Source organism: Somniosus microcephalus, chromosome 12 (assembly GCF_052327205.1).
Source record: "Somniosus microcephalus isolate GS21.2 chromosome 12, FLI_Smic_1.0, whole genome shotgun sequence".
Classification (NCBI taxonomy): domain Eukaryota; kingdom Metazoa; phylum Chordata; class Chondrichthyes; order Squaliformes; family Somniosidae; genus Somniosus; species Somniosus microcephalus.
In genome coordinates, this window is record NC_140998.1 from 184,107,186 (window position 1) to 184,127,743 (window position 20,558).

A 20,558-nucleotide genomic window follows, 5' to 3' on the forward strand; every position below is an offset into this window, starting at 1 on the left:
GAAGCAGATTCAATAGTAACTTTCAAAAGAGAATTGGATAAAGACTTGGGCGATGGGGAAAGAGCAGGGGTGTGGGACTAATTGGAGAGCTCTTTCAAAGAGCTGGGCAGCCTCTTTCTGTGCTCGAAGATTCTATGCCGGTGTTCGGTCGTGAGGTTGACTGCTGGCTTTTGGTTACAGTGGGGACCATGGATTTTCAGGCGCCTTCCATGCGGGCTGAGATCGGGAGTGCATTCCTGCTGCGGTGCAACATCGGGTCCAAGAAGGCGGTGAATTGGGAGAAGAGGGCCTACAATGGCTCCACCTGGCAACCTGTGCCCTCAGACAGTGCTGAGGTCACCTGGTGGAAGGTGGAGGAGACTGCCCTGGGAATTTACCGCTGTCGGCACCTGCTGACCAAACGTACCTCGTGCGAGATCGGACTCCGGGTCTACAGTGAGTAGGTCGATTCTTGGGTTGGCCGCAGGGCGCGGGGGTGGTGGAAGGTCAAAGGGGAACCAACCCCCCGCAATTTGCCAAGGGTAGGCCGGAAGATGGGGCCAATCGGAGAGCAGCCGCCAGTCAGCACCAAGCTGGGGTTATTAAACATAGAAACATAGAAGATAGGAGCAGGAGTAGGCCATTCGGCCCCTCGAGCCTGCTCCGCCATTCAATGCGATCATGGCTGATCATCCAAATTCAGTACCCTGTCCCTGCCTTCTCCCCATATCCCTTTATCCCTTTAGCCTTAAGAAATATATCTAACTCCTTCTTGAATATATTTAATGAATTGGCCTCTACTGCCTTCTGTGGTAGAGAATTCCACAGGTTCACCACTCTCTGGGTGAAGAAATTCCTCCTCATCTCTGTCCTAAATGGCTTACCCCTTATCTTTAGACTATGACCCCTGGTTCTGGACTCCCCTGCCATCGGGAACATCCTTCCTGCATCTAGTTTGTCTAGTCCTGTTAGAATTTTATAAATTTCAATGAGATCCCCTCTCATTCTTCTAAACTCCAGTGAGTATAAGCCCAATCGACACAATCTCTCCTCATACGTCATTCCTGCTATCCCAGGTATCAACCTGGTGAATCTTCACTGCACTCCCTCCATGGCAAGAACATCCTTCCTCAGATAAGGCGACCAAAACTGCACACAATACTCAAGATGTGGTCTCACCAAGGCCCTGCACAACTGCAGCAAGACATCCTTGTTCCTGTACTCGAACCCTCTCGCTACGAAGGCCAACATACCATTTGCCTTCTTCACCGCCTGCTGCACCTGCATGCTTACCTTCAGCGACTGGTGCACAAGGACACCCAGGTCTCGTTGCACTTCCCCTTCTCCCAATCTATTGCCATTCAGATAATAATCTGCCTTCTTGTTTTTGACACCAAAGTGGATAACCTCGCATTTATCCACGTTATATTGCATCTGCCATGCTTCTGCACAATCCCCCAAGGCCGCGTGTTTCCTCGTGTCGCTCGCCGTTAGGTCGGCGCAAGACCGTCATGCGGCACCGACGATCACGCGCTAGTGACTCACGCCCGCTTTCAAGCCCATGTACCCTCCACCTTTTGCGCCGATTCTGCCGCTCGTTGACAAAGCTGCACCTTGCCGTGCCCATCGCAAGCGGCCAAAGGACGCGGTTTGTGGCGGTTTAGGAATTTACGCCTGGAACCCGGACATCCCCGAGTTTTAATTACGGCGGGGGACAGCTTCCAAGCAATTCTCCTCACTGAGCATCCACAAGAACAGGATGAGGCCATTCAGCCCCTCGAGCCTGTTCGCTGCTGGCCAGCTCATCTCTCCTCTCCCTTCACTTCCCTTTCCTGCTCTGCCACTCCCGCCCTCTCCTGTGCAGCTGGTCAAAGAGGAGAGGAATTACATGGGATTTTACACAACAGGAACATGCCATTTGGCCCAACTGCTTCATGCTCCACACGAGCCTCTTCCCACCTTACTTCATCTCACCCTATCACCATATCCTTCTATTCCTTTCTCCCTCGTGTAGGAATGGCAGGAGGCCATTCTGCCTCTCGAGCCTGTTCCACCATTCAATTCGCTGTTCCTTCATCGTCGCTGGGTCAAAATCCTGGAACTCCCTCCCGATCAGCACTGTGGGAGCACCTTCACCACATGGACTGCAGCTGTTCAAGAAGGCGGCTCACCACCACCTTCTCAAGGGGCAATTGGGGACGGGCAATAAATGCTGGCCTTGCCAGTGACGCCTGTTAAGTATGTGTATTGTATTGAACAATTAACACAAAGACTTAAACGTATAACTCAAACAGGTCTTTACTGGTTGGAGGTAGGGACTATACGTAGGTCTTTACTTCATGCCCACAGGCGGGAACTGAGGGGAGATCAGTACCCACAGTACTTTTTATACCCCTATGGCCAGGAGTGGTACTGCGTATCACTACGCCCTACAAGTAGTGCAGTCCTGTCCATAGGTTCAAAGTAGCACACATATTACATACACAACATTCCTCCCTTCCTAGCTTTACAGTCATCTCCCCATTTAACATAACGTAATAACATATATACATATATAACTTCAGGTTTACATAACAGAATAACATAGATACATAGATAACTTCATGTCAAAACAGATCACAGATTCAGTCTCTGCGGAAAACAGTTCACAGATTCAATCTCTGTGGTGTAGTCGGTTCACGTTGCTGGAGTGACTCATTCAATAGTCCTTCCATGGATTTAACAGTTTGAACTTCCGAACTGAATTGGCTCCGTTCGGAGGGACCACGTGTGTGATCTGGTAGAGGTAATAATGGTTCAGATGGGTCATCTTCTGTTTTGACTTTTCCTTTTCTGCTTCTTGGAGACTCTCTGGGCTCCACTGTCAGCTGCCAGCTTTTGTTCCAAGTCCAGACATCTTTCCTGAAGAGACTTCTTCATGCGTACCTCTTCATCCAGCTTTTTCTGGGCTTTCAGCAAGTCGTTTACTAATGACCTCATTTGAGATTTTACTACTTCAACTTCTTTTGGAGATTGATTGATCGGACTATTCAATCCCTCTACCGGAGCAGCTGTTTCAGCGGTCTGTTGTTCTATGTTGACGTGAGTCAGCGTACTTTTGGCATCCAAGGGCTGCTCTGTTGCAGTCATCTCAGTCTGTGTTGCCACCTCAGCTCTTCCAATAACCTTTGAGAGCTCCGAACCCCTTTTGTTTGAATATTGAAGTTCGTGTTCAAGTTTTTCCCATTTCAGAGTCCTGTCCTTCAGCATATGCAGGAGTTGGCTGACCGTTAACTCCTCTGACATCAGACGTTTTGTGTGCTCCTGCTCCATTTTCTCCATCAGCTGCTTCTGTTGTCTTTCCAGATTCTCCAACTCTATATCAAAGAACTCTTTCGTTGCATTCAACTCTTGCTCAAAACGGCGAAGCATTTGTTCTAATTGCTGTTGTAGTTTGAAATGGAGTTGAGTTCGAGCCCGGTGTCCCTCAGAAATGGGCACATCAGTAGACTTGCCAGACTCAGAATCCACAGTTAAACTATGTTGTTATTGCTCAGTGAAATTCTGTGCTGAAACTTTGTCTTTTGCACCTGAGTTGGGCTTACCATCATCCGTTCCAGAGTCTGGGCCGACTATCTTCACCGAGTTCTCACTCGTTATTGTTTGTAGGAAATGCCAGTCCATATTCATTTTCCTAATCCACTCCCGTCCTAGTAGTGGAGGACCTCCTTCAGATATCACATATAAGTCCATTATTTGACTGTCTTCGCCCTTGTGGACCACTGCAACCTCTATTTTCCCGATGGGGTACACTCTTTGCCCCGTGTATGTTTTCAATATAATCCCCGTATCCTGTAGGGGAACACGTTGGAATAACTTTCCGTAATCTTTCTTATTTATGACCGTCAATGCCGATCCAGTGTCCAATTCCAGTTTTACTTGGACTCCTTCTATCTGAAGAGTGACCCAAATTGTCTGGAGGTCTGCACCCTTACCAGCGTTGAGTACTCTTAAGCTAGCCAGTTCATTACAGCTTAAGCTAGCCAGTTCATTACTGCTAGCGTCTGAATCAGACTCCTGTTCGGTCACCTTGTGTACCTTTGCGTATTTTCCTTGCGGTGACTTCTTGTTGCTGGTCTTCTTCCCTGACCTGCATACTCTAACTATATGTCCAAGCCTACCACAAGTTCTACATTCTTGGTTTTTAAACCAACACTGGTTCTGATCATGCGTTGTCTTTCCACAACGATAACATTTGCCAGAACTCACACCCAATTTGTGTGCACTGAGCTCCGGTGACCGTAGCTGCATTACTGCCGTGCCTCTCGCTGCGGCTTCGTGTGCTGCTGCCATAGTGACCGCCTTCTCAAGCATCAGCTCATTCTCCTCGAGCAGTCGCTTTTGTGTATCCTGTTTAAATAAACCACACACAAATTTGTCTCGTAGTGCATCTGTCAGTCCCGTTCCAAACTGGCAATATTTCGCTAATTTACGCAATTCCAGCAAATATTCAGCATTGCTTTCATGCTGTAGCTGCCTTCTGTCGTAAAATTTAAATAGTTCCGCTAGCATCAGCGGCGTGGGGTTTAGATGATCTTTCAGGACAGTAACAATCTCATCGAACGTCTTATCCGCCGGTTCATCTGGTGATAACAGGTGTTTCAATTGCCCATATGTCTTCGCACCCATTAAATTTAATAATGTTAGAGCTTTATCTTGGTCACGAATTTTATTGGCCTTACAATAATTTTTTACTCTTTCAACATATATGGCCCAATCTTCGAGGTCACTATCAAAGGTGCTAATATTCCCGTGTTTAGGCATTGTAGATTTGCAATTTCTCAGATTTTATTTTGTTTACTTGTTATCAAAGATGGCGGCTTCCCGCTCTTGCCGTCGTCCTCCGCCCACAAAATGGCGGTTTTCCCGCGCTTGGCAGTCTTCACCCGTCCCCCGACGCCGTCTCCCTTCAGCCCCCGAGTGCGGCCCTTATCTTCGCCGCGATCGATAGCCCGCGCTGTGCACCGCGGCTCTCGCACCTTGAGCTTCTGCAGCCGCCGCGCCTTTCAGTCCGAGTGCGGCCCTTATCTTTGGTCCCGATCGCTGGCCCGCGCTGCGCCTCGCACTTGAAGCGGCTCCCGCCCTCTGGCTCACCCGCTCGCGCGGCTCTTGCTCGCTCCCTCCCGGGCTCTGGCTTACCCGCTCACGCGTTTCACCGCGGCTCTTATCAGGGATTGCGATCGCCCTTATCTTCTCCAACTTCCCCAGCCCTGTCTTTGCAGCCAACGCTGCACGGCTTACCCCACCACCTAGGTTGAACAAGGAAACTGCAGAAAGACTTCTGTCAGTCGCTGGAAGCTGTCAGGATGGCTGCTGCACTCCAGTGCTCAGTCGCTGATGGAGGCTTCAGAGTCCTAAAGCCTGTCGCTTCTAGTGGGGTGGTGATGTTTGAAACCTCTCTTCAACTGCCGCAGGGTAAGAACCTGACTCGTCGCCAGTGTTAAGTATGTGTATTGTATTGAACAATTAACACAAAGACTTAAACATATAACTCAAACAGGTCTTTACTGGTTGGAGGTAGGGACTATACGTAGGTCTTTACTTCATGCCCACAGGCAGGAACTGAGGGGAGATCAGTACCCACAGTACTATTTATACCCCTATGGCCAGGAGTGGTACTGCGTATCACTACGCCCTACAAGTAGTGCAGTCCTGTCCATAGGTTCAAAGTAGCACACATATTACATACACAACAACGCCCACATCCCATGAACTGGAGGAGGCCATCCTGCCCCTCGAGCCTGTTCCACCATTCAATTAGATCATGGCTGATCTGTATCTTCACTCCATTTGGCTGCCTTGATTCCATATCCCTTAATACCCTTGTCTAACAAAAATCTATCGATCCCAATTCTGAAAATTTCAATTGACTCCCAGCCTCGACTGCTTTTTTGGGGGGAGAGTTGCAGATTTCCACCACCATTTGTGTGAAGAAGTGCTTCCTGACATCACCCTGAACAGCCTGGCTCTAAGTTTAAGGTGATGCCCCCCTTGTTCTGGACTCCCCCCACCAGAGGAAATAGTTTCTCTCTCTCTACCCCCATCGAATCCTTTAATCATCTTAAACACCTCGGTTGGATCACCCCTCAATCTTCTAAACTCGAGGGTCTACAAGCCCAGTCTGTGCAGCCTGTCCTCGTGATTTAACCCTTTTATCCCCAGTATCATTCTGGTGAATCTGGGCTGCTCCCCCCTCCAAGGCCAAGATATCCTTCCTGAGGTGCGGGGCCCAGGACTGAAGGCACTGACTCCAGATGGGGTCTGGCCGGAGCTTTATATATAACCGTGAGCTGCACTGCACATCCTGTGCCCTTGAACACATTTTAATGGCATTGGAAAGAGCCTAGCAAAAAAATTCAAAAGCTTCCCCGATTACAGGTTCTTGAAACACGCTGCGCCTGGAATTTCCTGCGTACTTGCAGCCAAAATACACGCACGATCGGAGCGTGCAGGTGGAATAAGCGACTTAAAAAGATGGCGGAATTATAGAATCATAGAACGATACGGCGCTGAAGCAGGCCCTTCGGCCCATCGTGCCTGTGCCGGCTCTTTGGTAGAGCTCTCCAGTTAATCCCACTCCCCCCCTGCCCTTTCCCCATAGAGCTGCCCATTCCATTTCCTTTGCAAGGAGATATTCTGGGCATGAGTGTGTTCCGTGCGTAACTGCAGTACGCCCAAAAAGCCTCGATCGTTTACAAGTGAGCCCCCCAGCCACCCCCCCCACTGCCCGTAAGACTAGCCGCTCCCCCGAGTTACAGAACTCCCCCACCTATGACTTTCCTCCGATCGCTCAGAGACTCTTTCACTTACGATCAGCTTTCCAGGGGGTCGGCAGCAAGGAGAGTCACTGTCCTGGTGCTTTATTGTAATTCCTCGAGCTTTTAGTCCTTTTGAGATTGGCCCGGACTGGTTCCCGCTCCGTGCTGTCCATTTCTTTGGATGGATTTTTATGGCGTCCGTTTTGGGTCCTGTCAGAAATTGAACAGCTCCTCCAATCGCATGTCCTTAAACACTGATGTGCGCGAATGGTGGTTAAATGAGGCATCCATTTACACACTTAAATTTATGGTGGGAGTTTGGCACTTCAGGCCCTGAATAGGCAGGGAATGGGCGGGGGAAATGGGCGGAGGAAATGGGAGGGGAATGGGCGGGGGGAATGGGCAGGGGAATGGGAGGGGAATGGGTGGGGGAATGGGCTGGGGAATGGGAGGGGAATGGGCGGGAGGAATGGGCGGGGGAATGGGCGGGGGAATGGGGGGAATGGGCGGGGGGAATGGGTGGGGGGAATGGGCGGGAATTGGGGGGAATGGGCGGGGGAATGGGCGGGAGAAATGGGCAGGAACTGGTGGGGGGAATGGGTGAGGAACGGGCGGGGGGAATGGGCAGGGGGACTGGGTGGGGGGTGGGCGGGGGGAGTGGGCGGGGGGTGGGCGGGGAGAATGGGCAGAGAATGGGCAGGGAGAACGGGCGGGGGGAATGGGAGGGAATGGGCGGGGGGAGTGGGCGGGGGGTGGGCAGGGGGAATGGGGGGGAATGGGCGGAGGGAGTGGGCGGGGGTGGGCAGGGGGAATGGGCGGGGGGGAATGGGGGGGAATGGGGGGGAGGGCGGAGAATGGGCGGGGGGAATGGGGGGGAATGGGCGGGGGGAGTGGGTGGGGGGTGGGCAGGGGAATGGGCGGGGGGGAATGGGGGGGAAAGGGCGGGGAAGGGTGGAGAATGGGCGGGGGGAACGGGCAGGGGGAATGGGCGGGGGGAGTGGGTGGGGGGTGGGCAGGGGAATGGGGGGGAATGGGCGGGGGAGTGGGTGGGGGGTGGGCAGGGGGAATGAGCGGGGGGTGGGCAGGGGGAATGGGCGGAGAATGGGCAGGGGGAACGGGCGGGGGGAAAGGGCGGGGGGAGGGTGGGGGAATGGGCGGAGAATGGGCGGGGGGAGTGGGCGGGGGGTGGGCGGGGCGAATGGGGGGGAATGGGCGGAGAATGGGCGGGGGGAACGGGCAGGGGGAATGGGGGGGAATGGGCGGGGGAGTGGGCGGGGGTTGGGCGGGGGGAAAGAGGGGAATGGACAGGGGGAATGGGCGGAGAATGGGCAGGGGGAATGGGTGGGGAATGGGTGGGAGGAGTGGGCAGGGGTGGGCGGGGGGAAGAGGGGAATGGGCGGGGGGAATGGGTGGGGGGGATGGTGGGGAATGGGTGGGGGGAATGGGTGGGATAAATTTGGGGAATGGGCGAGGGGACGGGCGGGATGGGCGGGCGAATGGGCGGGAATGGGCGGGGGAATGGGCGGGAATGGGTGGGGGAATGGGCGGGAGAATGGGCAGGGGAATGGGCGGGGGAATGGGCGGGGGAATGGGCGGGGGAATGGGCGGGAGAATGGGCGGGGGAATGGGCGGGGGAATGGGCGGGGGAATGGGCGGGAATGGGTGGGGGAATGGGCGGGGAAATGGGCGGGGGAATTTGCGGGGGAATGGGCGGGAGAATGGGCGGGGGAATGGGCAGGAATGGGTGGGAGAATAGGCGGGGGAATGGGCGGGAGAATGGGCGGGGGAATGGGCGGGAGAATGGGCGGGGGAATGGGCAGGAGAATGGGCGGGAGAATGGGCGGGGAATGGGCGGGGGAATGGGCGGGGGAATGGGCGGGAATGGGTGGGGGAATGGGCGGGGAAATGGGCGGGGGAATGGGCGGGGGAATGGGCGGGAGAATGGGCGGGGGAATGGGCAGGAATGGGTGGGAGAATAGGCGGGGGAATGGGCGGGAGAATGGGCGGGGGAATGGGCGGGGGAATGGGCGGGAGAATGGGCGGGAGAATGGGCGGGGGAATGGGCGGGAATGGGCGGGGGAATGGGCGGGGGAATGTGGGGGAATGGGCGGGGGAATGGGCGGGGGAATGGGCGGGGGAATGGGCGGGAATGGGCGTTTCTGGGTCTAACTCTCTGGTTGTGCCCATGGGGGAACCTCCAGGCCGCCGGGATTAATGTGCGTGAAATTCAATTTGAACGCTTCAAACTTTAATTGTCGTGTTGCGGGGGTTGGGGAGGGAAGACAGAGTTCGTCCTTGGACTCGGACTGTTTACTCTGATTTCTGATGGTTTACTGTGATTTTTTCATTCCGGTATCTGCTAAAGAGATTGGAAGGAAATTTAGTCATAAACTCCTGAGGGAAACATCGGCGTAAAAACAGGTGTAAATTTTGGCATCATTTCCACATTAAGTAGGATCAAGGAATTTGGGAGGAGGAGGAAGGAGAAAGAGGAGGAGGAGGGAGAAGGAAGAGGAGGAAGGGAAGGAAGAGGAAGAGGGGGAAGAGGAGGAAGGAAGGAGGAGGAAGAGGAGAAGGAGGAGGAACAGGAAGGAGGAGGGAGAGGAGGAAGGAGGAGTAGGAAGATGAAGAGGAAGAGGAGAAAGAGGAGGAGAAAGAGGAGGAGGAGGAAGAGGAAGGAGGGAGGAAGGAGGAGTAGGAAGAGGAGATGGAGGAAGGAGGAGTAGGAAGATGAAGAGGAAGAGGAGAAAGAGGGGGAGAAAGAGGAGGAGGAGGAGGAAGAAGAGGAGGGGAAGGAAGAGGAAGAGGTAGGCGGAGGAAGAGGAGGAGGAGGAAGGAGGATTAGAAAAAGGAGGAGGAGGAAGAGGAGGAGGGCAGTTCAAGCGAGGTGAGGAGTCCCAGGCTTTTGAGGGCAATGATTGGGTTGGAGCAGGAGATGGAGCGATGAGTCTCGACACAGGGAGGAGGTAGAGTTTGTGGGAAGGGGGAATGGGAGCGTAGAAGGGCGGAGAGAGGAGAGTTCAGGGGACGGTTATCAATAAGATGGAGAGAGGCAGGCAAGGGAAGAGAGGTAAGAAGCCAGGAGATGGGATGCGGATCAGCAATTGGGCCCGTTGTGTCCCATCCAGGAGAGCGGAACAGGGGGAAGAGTTCATCGATAGGGTAGCAGGATTGAGATTTACGACAATATTTACAGTCAGTAGGGAGTTTATTATTCCTAATCTTCACTTCCCATGATAAATGGCATCCTTCCTTTCCTCATCTCTGTGGTCCAGGGACATCTCATTCCAACATCTTCAACATGAGGGACTCGGTGAAGAACATCATCCTGATGGTGGAGGGGATTCTGCTCATCAGCTGTGTTGTGATCCCCGGGACCATTCTGCTCCGGGAGGTCAGTGCCACTCTTTGCAGCAATATTGGAGACCCTTAAAGATAAATAGTACGAGGGGGCAACAAACATTGAGGCGTATGCAAGCTTCCCCTCTCGATGGCTCAGTGGACATGTGCCCAGCTTGCAGTGTTACTGAGCTGCACACACAGAGCGGGATTGGCCCAGGTTCAATTTCCTGCCTCTACACTGCTGCACCGACATTGGGAGTGTTTGATGGGACAGTGTAGAGGGAGCTTTACTCTGTATCTATCACGTGCTGCACCTGCCCTGGGAGTGTTTGATGGGACAGTGTAGAGGGAGCTTTACTCTGTATCTAACCCGTGCTGTACCTGCCCTGGGAGTGTTTGATGGGACAGTGTAGAGGGAGCTTTACTCTGTATCTAACCCGTGCTGGACCTGCCCTGGGAGTGTTTGATGGGACAGTGTAGAGGGAGCTTTACTCTGTATCTAACCCGTGCTGGACCTGCCCTGGGAGTGTTTGATGGGACAGTGTAGAGGGAGCTTTACTCTGTATCTAACCAGTGCTGTACCTGCCCTGGGAGTGTTTGATGGGACAGTGTAGAGGGAGCTTTACTCTGTATCTAACCCGTGCTGTACCTGCCCTGGGAGTGTTTGATGGGACAGTGTAGAGCGAGCTTTACACTGTATCTAATCCGTGCTGTACCTGCCCTGGGAGTGTTTGATGGGACAGTGTAGAGGGAGCTTTACTCTGTATCTAATCCGTGCTGTACCTGCCCTGGGAGCGTTTGGTGGGACAGTGTAGAGGGAGCTTTACTCTGTATCTAACCCGTGCTGTACCTGCCCTGGGAGTGTTTGATGGGACAGTGTAGAGGGAGCTTTACTCTGTATCTAACCCGTGCTGTACCTGCCCTGGGAGCGTTTGGTGGGACAGTGCAGAGGGAGCTTTACTCTGTATCAAACCCGTGTTGTTCCTGCCCTGGGAGTGTTTGATGGGACAGTGTAGAGGGAGCTTTACTCTGTATCTAACCCTTGCTGTACCTGCCCTGCGAGTGTTTGATGGGACAGTGTAGAGGGAGCTTTACTCTGTATCTCAGCAGTGCTGTACCTGCCCTGGGAGTGTTTGATGGGACTGTGTAGAGGGAGCTTTACTCTGTATCTAACCTGTGCTGTACCTGCCCTGGGAGTGTTTGATGGGACTGCGTAGAGGGAGCTTTACTCTCTATCTAACCTGTGCTGTACCTGCCCTGGGAGTGTTTGATGGGACAGTGTAGAGGGAGCTTTACTCTGTATCTAACCTGTGCTGTACCTGCCCTGAGAGTGTTTGATGGGACAGTGTAGAGGGAGCCTTACTCTGTATCTAACCTGTGCTGTACCTGCCCTGGGAGTGTTTGGTGGGACAGTGTAGACGGAGTTTTACTCTGTATCTAATCTGTGCTGTACCTGCCCTGAGAGTGTTTGATGGGACAGTGTAGAGGGAGCTTTACTCTGTATCTAACCCGTGCTGTACCTGCCTTGGGAGTGTTTGATGGGACAGTGTAGAGGGAGCTTTACTCTGTATCTAACCCGTGCTTTACCTGTCCTGGGAGTGTGTGATGGGACAGTGTAGAGGGAGTTTTACTCTGTACTTAACCCGTGCTGTACCTGCCCTGGGAGTGTTTGATGGGGCAGTGTAGAGGGAGCTTTACTCTGTACCTAACCCGTGCTGTACCTGCCCTGGGAGTGCTTGATGGGACAGTGTGGAGGGAGCTTTACTCTGTATCTAACCCGTGCTGTACCTGCCCTGGGAGTGTTTGAATGGACAGTGTAGAGGGAGCTTTACTCTGTATCTAACCCGTGCTGTACCTGCCCAGGGAGTGTTTGATGGGACAGTGTAGAGGGAGTTTTACTCTGTACCTAACCCGTGCTGTACCTGCCCTGGGAGTGTTTGATGGGGCAGTGTAGAGGGAGCTTTACTCTGTACCTAACCCGTGCTGTACCTGCCCTGGGAGTGTTTGATGGGACAGTGTAGAGGGAGCTTTACTCTGTATCTAACCTGTGCTGTACCTGCCCTGGGAGTGTTTGATGGGACAGTGTAGAGGGAGCTTTACTCTGTATCTAACCTGTGCTGTACCTGCCCTGGGAGCATTTGATGGGACAGTGTAGAGGGAGCTTTACTCTGTATCTAATCCGTGCTGTACCTGCCCTGGGAGCGTTTGGTGGGACAGTGTAGAGGGAGCTTTACTCTATATCTAACCCGTGCTGTACCTGCCCTGGGAGTGTTTGATGGGACAGTGTAGAGGGAGCTTTACTCTGTATCTAATCCGTGCTGTACCTGCCTGGGAGTGTTTGATGGGACAGTGTCGAGGGAGCTTTACTCTGTATCTAACCTGTGCTGTACCTGCCCTGGGAGTGTTTGATGGGACAGTGTAGAGGGAGCTTTACTCTGTATCTAACCCGTGCTGTACCTGCCCTGGGAGTGTTTGGTGGGACAGTGTAGAGGGAGCTTTACTCTGTATCAAACCCGTGTTGTTCCTGCCCTGGGAGTGTTTGATGGGACAGTGTAGAGGGAGCTTTACTCTGTATCTAACCCTTGCTGTACCTGCCCTGCGAGTGTTTGATGGGACAGTGTAGAGGGAGCTTTACTCTGTATCTCAGCAGTGCTGTACCTGCCCTGGGAGTGTTTGATGGGACTGTGTAGAGGGAGCTTTACTCTGTATCTAACCTGTGCTGTACCTGCCCTGGGAGTGTTTGATGGGACTGCGTAGAGGGAGCTTTACTCTCTATCTAACCTGTGCTGTACCTGTCCTGGGAGTGTTTGATGGGACAGTGTAGAGGGAGCTTTACTCTGTATCTAACCTGTGCTGTACCTGCCCTGAGAGTGTTTGATGGGACAGTGTAGAGGGAGCCTTACTCTGTATCTAACCTGTGCTGTACCTGCCCTGGGAGTGTTTGGTGGGACAGTGTAGACGGAGTTTTACTCTGTATCTAATCTGTGCTGTACCTGCCCTGAGAGTGTTTGATGGGACAGTGTAGAGGGAGCTTTACTCTGTATCTAACCCGTGCTGTACCTGCCTTGGGAGTGTTTGATGGGACAGTGTAGAGGGAGCTTTACTCTGTATCTAACCCGTGCTTTACCTGTCCTGGGAGTGTGTGATGGGACAGTGTAGAGGGAGTTTTACTCTGTACTTAACCCGTGCTGTACCTGCCCTGGGAGTGTTTGATGGGGCAGTGTAGAGGGAGCTTTACTCTGTACCTAACCCGTGCTGTACCTGCCCTGGGAGTGTTTGATGGGACAGTGTGGAGGGAGCTTTACTCTGTATCTAACCCGTGCTGTACCTGCCCTGGGAGTGTTTGAATGGACAGTGTAGAGGGAGCTTTACTCTGTATCTAACCCGTGCTGTACCTGCCCAGGGAGTGTTTGATGGGACAGTGCAGAGGGAGTTTTACTCTGTACCTAACCCGTGCTGTACCCTGCCCAGGGAGTGTTTGATGGGGCAGTGTAGAGGGAGCTTTACTCTGTACCTAACCCGTGCTGTACCTGCCCTGGGAGTGTTTGATGGGACAGTGTAGAGGGAGCTTTACTCTGTATCTAACCCCGTGCTGTACCTGCCCTGGGAGTGTTTGATGGGACAGTGTAGAGGGAGCTTTACTCTGTATCTAACCTGTGCTGTACCTGCCCTGAGAGTGTTTGATGGGACAGTGTAGAGGGAGCCTTACTCTGTATCTAACCTGTGCTGTACCTGCCCTGGGAGTGTTTGGTAGGGACAGTGTGGACGGAGTTTTACTCTGTATCTAATCTGTGCTGTACCTGCCCTGAGAGTGTTTGATGGGACAGTGTAGAGGGAGCTTTACTCTGTATCTAACCCGTGCTGTACCTGCCTTGGGAGTGTTTGATGGGACAGTGTAGAGGGAGCTTTACTCCTGTATCTAACCCGTGCTTTACCTGTCCTGGGAGTGTGTGATGGGACAGTGTAGAGGGAGTTTTACTCTGTACCTAACCCGTGCTGTACCTGCCCTGGGAGTGTGTGATGGGACAGTGTAGAGGGAGTTTTACTCTGTACCTAACCCGTGCTGTACCTGCCCTGGGAGTGTTTGATGGGGCAGTGTAGAGGGATCTTTACTCTTGTACCTAACCCGTGCTGTACCTGCCCTGGGAGTGTTTGATGGGACAGTGTAGAGGGAGCTTTACTCTGTACCTAACCCGTGCTGTACCTGCCCTGGGAGTGTTTGATGGGACAGTGTAGAGGGAGCTTTACTCTGTATCTAACCCGTGCTGTACCTGCCCTGGGAGTGTTTGATGGGACAGTGTAGAGGGAGCTTTACTCTGTATCTAACCTGTGCTGTACCTGCCCTGGGAATGTTTGATGGGACAGTGTAGAGGGAGCTTTACTCTGTATCTAACCCTTGCTGTACCTGCCCTGGGAGTGTTTGATGGGGCAGTGTAGAGGGAGCTTTACTCTGTATCTAACCCTTGCTGTACCTGCCCTGGGAGTGTTTGATGGGACGCTGAGATCATTTGTGTTTTTCTTTTCAAACAGAAATCACAGAAAAGCTTGAAAGAGAGGATACAGCGTTATAAGGAGGAGAATGAGAATCTGTATGAGGTACGAGTCCCCCGCCCGCTGGTTGGCACTAGAGAGACGTCTCCCGAGCAGCCTGTCATCCACACCATGTGATCAGACTTCTGCCCAGTTGTCTGTCTCCTACACGGTGTGGATGCAGACAGATGTCTTGCCAGCAGTCTGGCTCCCTCACTGTCGGAGGGGCCGGTCTTTCGAATGAGACGTTAAACCGAGGTCTCGTCTGCCCTCTCAGGTGGACGTGAAAGATCCCACTGCCACCATTTGGAAGAAGAGCAGAGGAGTTCTCCCCGCTGTCCAGGGGCCCAATATTTATCCTCAACCAACATCACTAAAACAGATCATTTATCACCCCCGCTGGTTGTGGGATCTTAGTGTGTGCAAATTGGCTGCCGAGTTTCCTACAGTGACTACACTTCAAAAGTACTTCATTTGCTCTCTCTCTCATTCTGTCTCTCTTCCCGTCTTTCTCTCTGGCTGTCCCTCTCTCTGTCTTTGTCTTTCTTTCTCTCAGTCTCCCTCTCTTTCTGTCCTTCTCTCTCTCTGTCTCTCTCTGTGTCTCTCTCTTCTGTCCCTCTCTCGCTTGCTCTGTCTCCCTCCCTTTCTGTATCTTTCTCTGTCTCTCTCTCTGTCTGTCCTTCTCTCTTGCTCTCCATTTCCCTCTCTCTCTCTCTCTGTCCCGCTCTCCCTCTCTCTCTGTCCCTCTCTCTCTCTCTGTCCCCCCCTCTCTCTCTCTCTGTCCCGCTTTCCCTCTCTCTCTGTCCCTCTCTCTCTTTCTGTCAGTCTCTCTCTCTCTGTCCCTCTCTTTCTCTCTCTCTGTCACTCTCTCTGCCCTTTCCCTCTTGCTCTCTGTCTCCCTCCCTTTCTGTCCCTTGCTGTCTCTCTCTCTGTCTGTCCTTCTCTCTTGCTCTTCATTTTCCCTCTTTTAATCCTCTCTGTCTCTCTCACTCTGTCGCTCTCTTCCGTCCCTCTCTCTCTCTCTCTGTCCCCCCTCTCTCTCTCTCTGTCTCTCTCTGTCTCTCTCTCTCTCCTCTGTCCCTCTCTCTCTCTCTCTCTCTGTCCTCTCTCTCTGTCTCTCTCTCTCTGTCTCTCTGTCCGTCTCTCTATCCGTCTCTCTCTCTCTCTGTCCCTCTCTCTGTCCGTCTCTCTCTCTCTCTCTCTCTCTCTGTCCCTCTCTTACTCTCTCTCTGTCCCTCTCTCTGTCCGTCTCTCTCTCTCTCTGTCCCCTCTCTCTCTCTCTGTCCCTCTCTCTTTCTTTCTGTCCCTCTCTCTCTCTCTGTCTGTCTCTCTCTCTCTCTCTGTCCCTCTCTTACTCTCTCGCTGTGTCTCTCTCTCTCTCTGTCCCTCTCTTCTTTCTCTCTGTCCCTCTCTCTCTCTGTCTGTCTGTCTCTCTCTCTCTCTCTCTCTCTGTCCCTCTCTTACTCTCTCTCTGTGTCAATTCAATTCAATTCAATTCAAATCGCTTTTTTGGCATGACAAGGTACATCTTATGTTGCTGATGTGCCAAATAACTGCCCGAATCCGAAGTTAAAGCTTAAGACTGAAGCCTTTTATTAAATAAGAATCATGGCAGAGTTAACAGAGTCCATCATCGACCGAGCCCTTGGTAGAACATACCAGAAGAGGGGCGGGGCCAGGGAGGAGCATTAGTGGTTCCCCCTGGTGGAACATTCCAGACATTACAAGTGCAAGTACAAATATCAGAACACAGTTATTTCATCACAGTTGCCAAAGCATCGAAAAACATTTATGGTTGAACACATAAACGCAGATCTATCCATACAGTGTATAAACAGATATATCCCTGAGTGTATAAATATACATTCATATAATTTGTACATACTCTTTTTTTCAGATTTAATGGTTGTCCCTCTGTTTATGGCAAGCTGTAACATAGTGTGCCGCTAAAGTTATAGAATTTCTCTGTTCCCCTAGTAGGTATGGGAGTTTTTGGTCGTCATTCAAATTTCTGAATTCAGGGCATATTTTTGTGAATTTTGGGTAGAAATTCTCCCTGATGCCCTGATATTTTCCACAAGCTGTGAGAAAGTGCATCTCTGTCTCCACCACTCCCTGACTGCAGGCCAGGCTATGTACACTAAGTCTGTACATTGTCAGGATTTTTCTCAGTTTGCTATCCTTTACCATGGTCAGGTATTCAGCCATGTTGTATTGTCTGTTTAGAGCCAAGTAGCAATTGAGTTTGTTTTGGGTTTTTGTTGTTTCTGCCCCAATATGACAGATATTTTTCCTTTTGCTTAGTGACAATTGTGTTGGGTCGAGTTCTCTGTGCTACAATGTCACTGTCCTGGGGCTGGTTATTGTTAGTAGTGTTAGTAGTTACTTCACTGAGTCCCAGGACTAGTTGACTGAGGGTATTCTTCTTTATGGTCCTCTCTTGGCATTTCAGGGCTTCGTAATGATAGCATTGGGGGTTGCTCATTTTTAGGTGTTTCCAAAATTTGGTGGCTCTTTTTTGGATAGTAATTATTAATGGATATTGGCCTAGTTCTGCCCTGCATGCATTGTTTACGGTTTTCCTTTGGGTCCGGAGGATACTTTTACAGAATTCTGCATGTAGGATGTCAATGGGGTGTTTGTCCATTTTGCGAATTTTTGTTGTGTTAGCAGTCCCCACACCTCACTGCCATAGAGTGCAATTGGTTCAATTACTGATTTAAAAATTTTGAGCCAAATGCTAATTGGAATTTCTATTTGGATTGATTTTTTAATGGCATAGAAAGCCCTTCTTGCTTTCTCTTTCAGTTCATTCACAGCCAGGTGAAAGTTTCCCGTAGAACTGATTTTTAAGCCCAAGTATGTGTAGTTAGTGGTTTGTTCAATTTTAGTTGTTTCTAGTGTGAAATTTATTCTGGGTCCCTGATGTCTGGATCTTTGCTGGAACACAAGGACTTTGGTTTTTGGGGGGTTTATTGTCAGGGCCCAGGTCTGACAGAATGACTCTAGCAGATCCAGGTTCTGCTGTAGACCCTCCTTAGTTGGTGACAGCAGAACCAGGTCATCTGCATAGAGGAGGAATTTAACCTTGGATTCATATAGGGTGAGGCCGGGTGCTGTAGATTGTTCAAGTAGTTTTGCCAATTCATTTATGTAAATATTAAAGAGTGTCGGTGAGATGGGCGAGCCCTCTCTGTCCCTCTCTCTCTCTCTCTGTCTGTTACTCTCTCTGTCCCTCTCTTTCTCTCTCTCTGCCCCTCTCTCTGCCCTCTCTCTTTGTGACTCTCTCTCTGTGACTCTCCCCCTCAACCGTGCACCCCTCATGCTCTCTCCCTCTCTCTCTGTTCCCCTCTCTCTCTGTTCCTCTCTCTCGCTCTGTTCACCTCTCTCTCTATCCCTCTCTCTTGCACTCCGTCTCCCTCTCTTTATTTCCCTCTCTCTGTCTCTCTCTCTCTTTCTGTCCCTCTCTCTGTGTCCCTCTACTCTCTCTGTCCCTCTCTCTCTGTCGCTCTCTCTCTGTCTCTCTCTCTCACTGTCTCTCTCTCTCTCGCTGTCCCTCCCTCTCTCTCTGTCCCTCTCTCTCTCTCTGTCCCTCTCTCTCTGTCCCTCTCTCTCTCTGTCTGTCTGTCTGTCTCTCTCTCTCTCTGTCTCTCTCTGTCTGTCTGTCTCTCTCTCTCTCTGTCTCTCGCTCTCTCTCTGTCCCTCGCTCTCTCTCTGTCTCTCTCTCTCTCTGTCTCTCTCCCTCTCTCTCTCTCCCTCTCTGTCCCTCTCTCTCTCTCTCTCTGTCCCTCTCTCTCTCTCTGTCCCTCTCTCTCTCTGTCTCTCTCTCGCTGTCCCTCTCTCTCTCGCTGTCCCTCTCTCTCTCTCTGTCCCCCTCTCTCTCCCTCTCTCTCTCTCTCTCTCTCTCTGTCTCTCTCTCTCTCTGTCCCTCTCTCTCTCTGTCCCTCTCTCGCTGTCCCTCGCTCTCTTTGCTGTCTCTCTCTCTCGCTGTCCCTCTTTCTCTCTCTCTGTCCCTCTCTCTCTCTCCCTCTGTCCCTCTCTCTCTCTCCCTCTCTCTCTCTGTCTCTCTCTCTCTGTCCCCCTCTCTCTCTCTCTCTCTGTCACTCTCTCTCTCTCTCCTCGTTGTCCCTCTCTCTCTCGCTGTCCCTCTCTCTCTCTCTCTCTCTCGCTCTCTCTCAATTCAATTCAATTCAATTCAATTCAAATCGCTTTATTGGCATGATGACAAGGTACATCTTATGTTGCCAAAGCATCGAAAAACATTTATGGCTCTCTCTCTCTCTGTCTCTCTCTCTGTCCCTCTCTCTCTCTCTCTGTCTCTCTCTCTGTCCCTCTCTCTCTCTCTCTGTCCTTCTCTCTCTCTCTCTGTCCCTCTCGCTCTCTCTGTCCCTCTCTCTCAAACGTGCCTCCCTCACGCTCTCCCTCTCCCCTGCAGGGTCTCAACCAAGCGGATCAGTCGACGTACGAGGACATCACGCGGGGCCAACAGTGCATGTATCAGGATGTGGCGAACTACAGGGTGAGCGACAGCCAGCTGGAGCAGCCCTGAGCCCCGCGGAGAGAGACCGTCGCTGGCACCCCCCCACTCCGCCGCTCGCACAGCGTCCGTCACCAGCAGGGGGCACTGACATCCCCCGCCGCTCACACACCGCCCGTCACCAGCAGGGGGCGCAGACACCCCGCCGCTCGCACACTGCCCCGTCACCAGCAGGGGGCGCAGACACCCCGCCACTCGCTCCACACCGCCCGTCACCAGCAGGGGGCGCAGACACCCCGCCACTCGCACACCGCCCGTCACCAGCAGGGGGCGCAGACACCCCGCCACTCGCACACCGCCTGTCACCAGCAGGGGGCGCAGACACCCCCGCCCGCTCACACACCGCCCGTCACCAGCAGGGGGCGCTGAAACCCCCGCCGCTCGCACACCGCCCGTCACCAGCAGGGGGCGCTGACATCCCCCGCCGCTCACGACACCGCCCTTCACCAGCAGGGGGCGCTGACACCCCCGCCGCTCACTTACACCGCCTGTCACCAGCAGGTGGCGCTGACACCCCGCCACTCACACACTGCCCGTCACCAGCAGGGGGCGCTGACACTCCCCCGCTCACACACCGCCCGTCACCAGCAGGGGGCGCTGACACTCCCCGCTCACACACCGCCCGTCACCAGCAGGGGGCGCTGAGACTCCCCGCTCACACACCGCCCGTCACCAGCAGGGGGCGCTGAGACTCCCCCGCTCACAACACCGCCCGTCACCAGCAGGGGGCGCTGACACTCCCCGCTCACACACCGCCCGTCACCAGCAGGGGGCGCTGACACTCCCCGCCGCTCACACACCGCCCGTCACCAGCAGGGGGTGCTGACACTCCCCGCCGCTCACACACCGCCCGTCACCAGCAGGGGGTGCTGACACTCCCCGCTCACACACCGCGCGTCACCAGCAGCACTGTCCACACGGCCTCTGGATAGCATGGGGCACCAGCTGGGGGGAGGAGTGAAGGGGAGGGAGATAGGGAGAAGCGAGTGAGGGGGAGGCGAGTGAGGGGGAGGGGAGTGAGGGGGAGGTGTTTGAAGGAGGGGAGTGAGGAGGGGGGAGTGAGGAAGTAGGAGAGATGAGGTTTGGGGCGAGAGGTGAGTGAAGGGGAGGGGAATAAGGAGAAGGGGGAGTGAAGGGGAGTGAAAGAGGGGAGGGGAGTGAAGGGGAGGGGATTGAAGGGGAGTGAAGGAGGGGAGGGGAGGGGGAGTGAAGGGGAGGGGATTGAAGGGAAGTAGGGGAGGGGAGGGGAGTGAAGGGGAGGGGAGTGAAAGGGAGGGGAGGGGAGTGGACTGAAGGGGAGTGGAGTGAAGGGGAGTGGAGTGGAGGGGAGTGGAGTGAAGGGGAGGGGAGTGAAGGTGAGGGAGGGGAGGGGG

General features: G+C 53.0%; 1 protein-coding gene across 2 annotated transcripts in view; it reads left to right on the plus strand.

The window, feature by feature from the left end:
• Nucleotides 1-19,648, plus strand: part of LOC147109756 (B-cell antigen receptor complex-associated protein alpha chain-like) — an 80,401-nt gene extending 60,753 nt beyond the window's left edge. For both annotated transcript variants that reach the window (XM_086003874.1, XM_086003875.1), the window contains 4 exons: nucleotides 181-435; nucleotides 10,052-10,170; nucleotides 14,649-14,714; nucleotides 19,084-19,648. In XM_086003874.1, the coding sequence (XP_085860000.1) occupies nucleotides 181-435; nucleotides 10,052-10,170; nucleotides 14,649-14,714; nucleotides 19,084-19,197 (554 nt within the window). In that variant the 3' untranslated portion in view covers nucleotides 19,198-19,648. The remainder of the gene's footprint in view (nucleotides 1-180; nucleotides 436-10,051; nucleotides 10,171-14,648; nucleotides 14,715-19,083) is intronic.
• The last annotated feature ends 910 nt before the right edge of the window (nucleotides 19,649-20,558 follow it).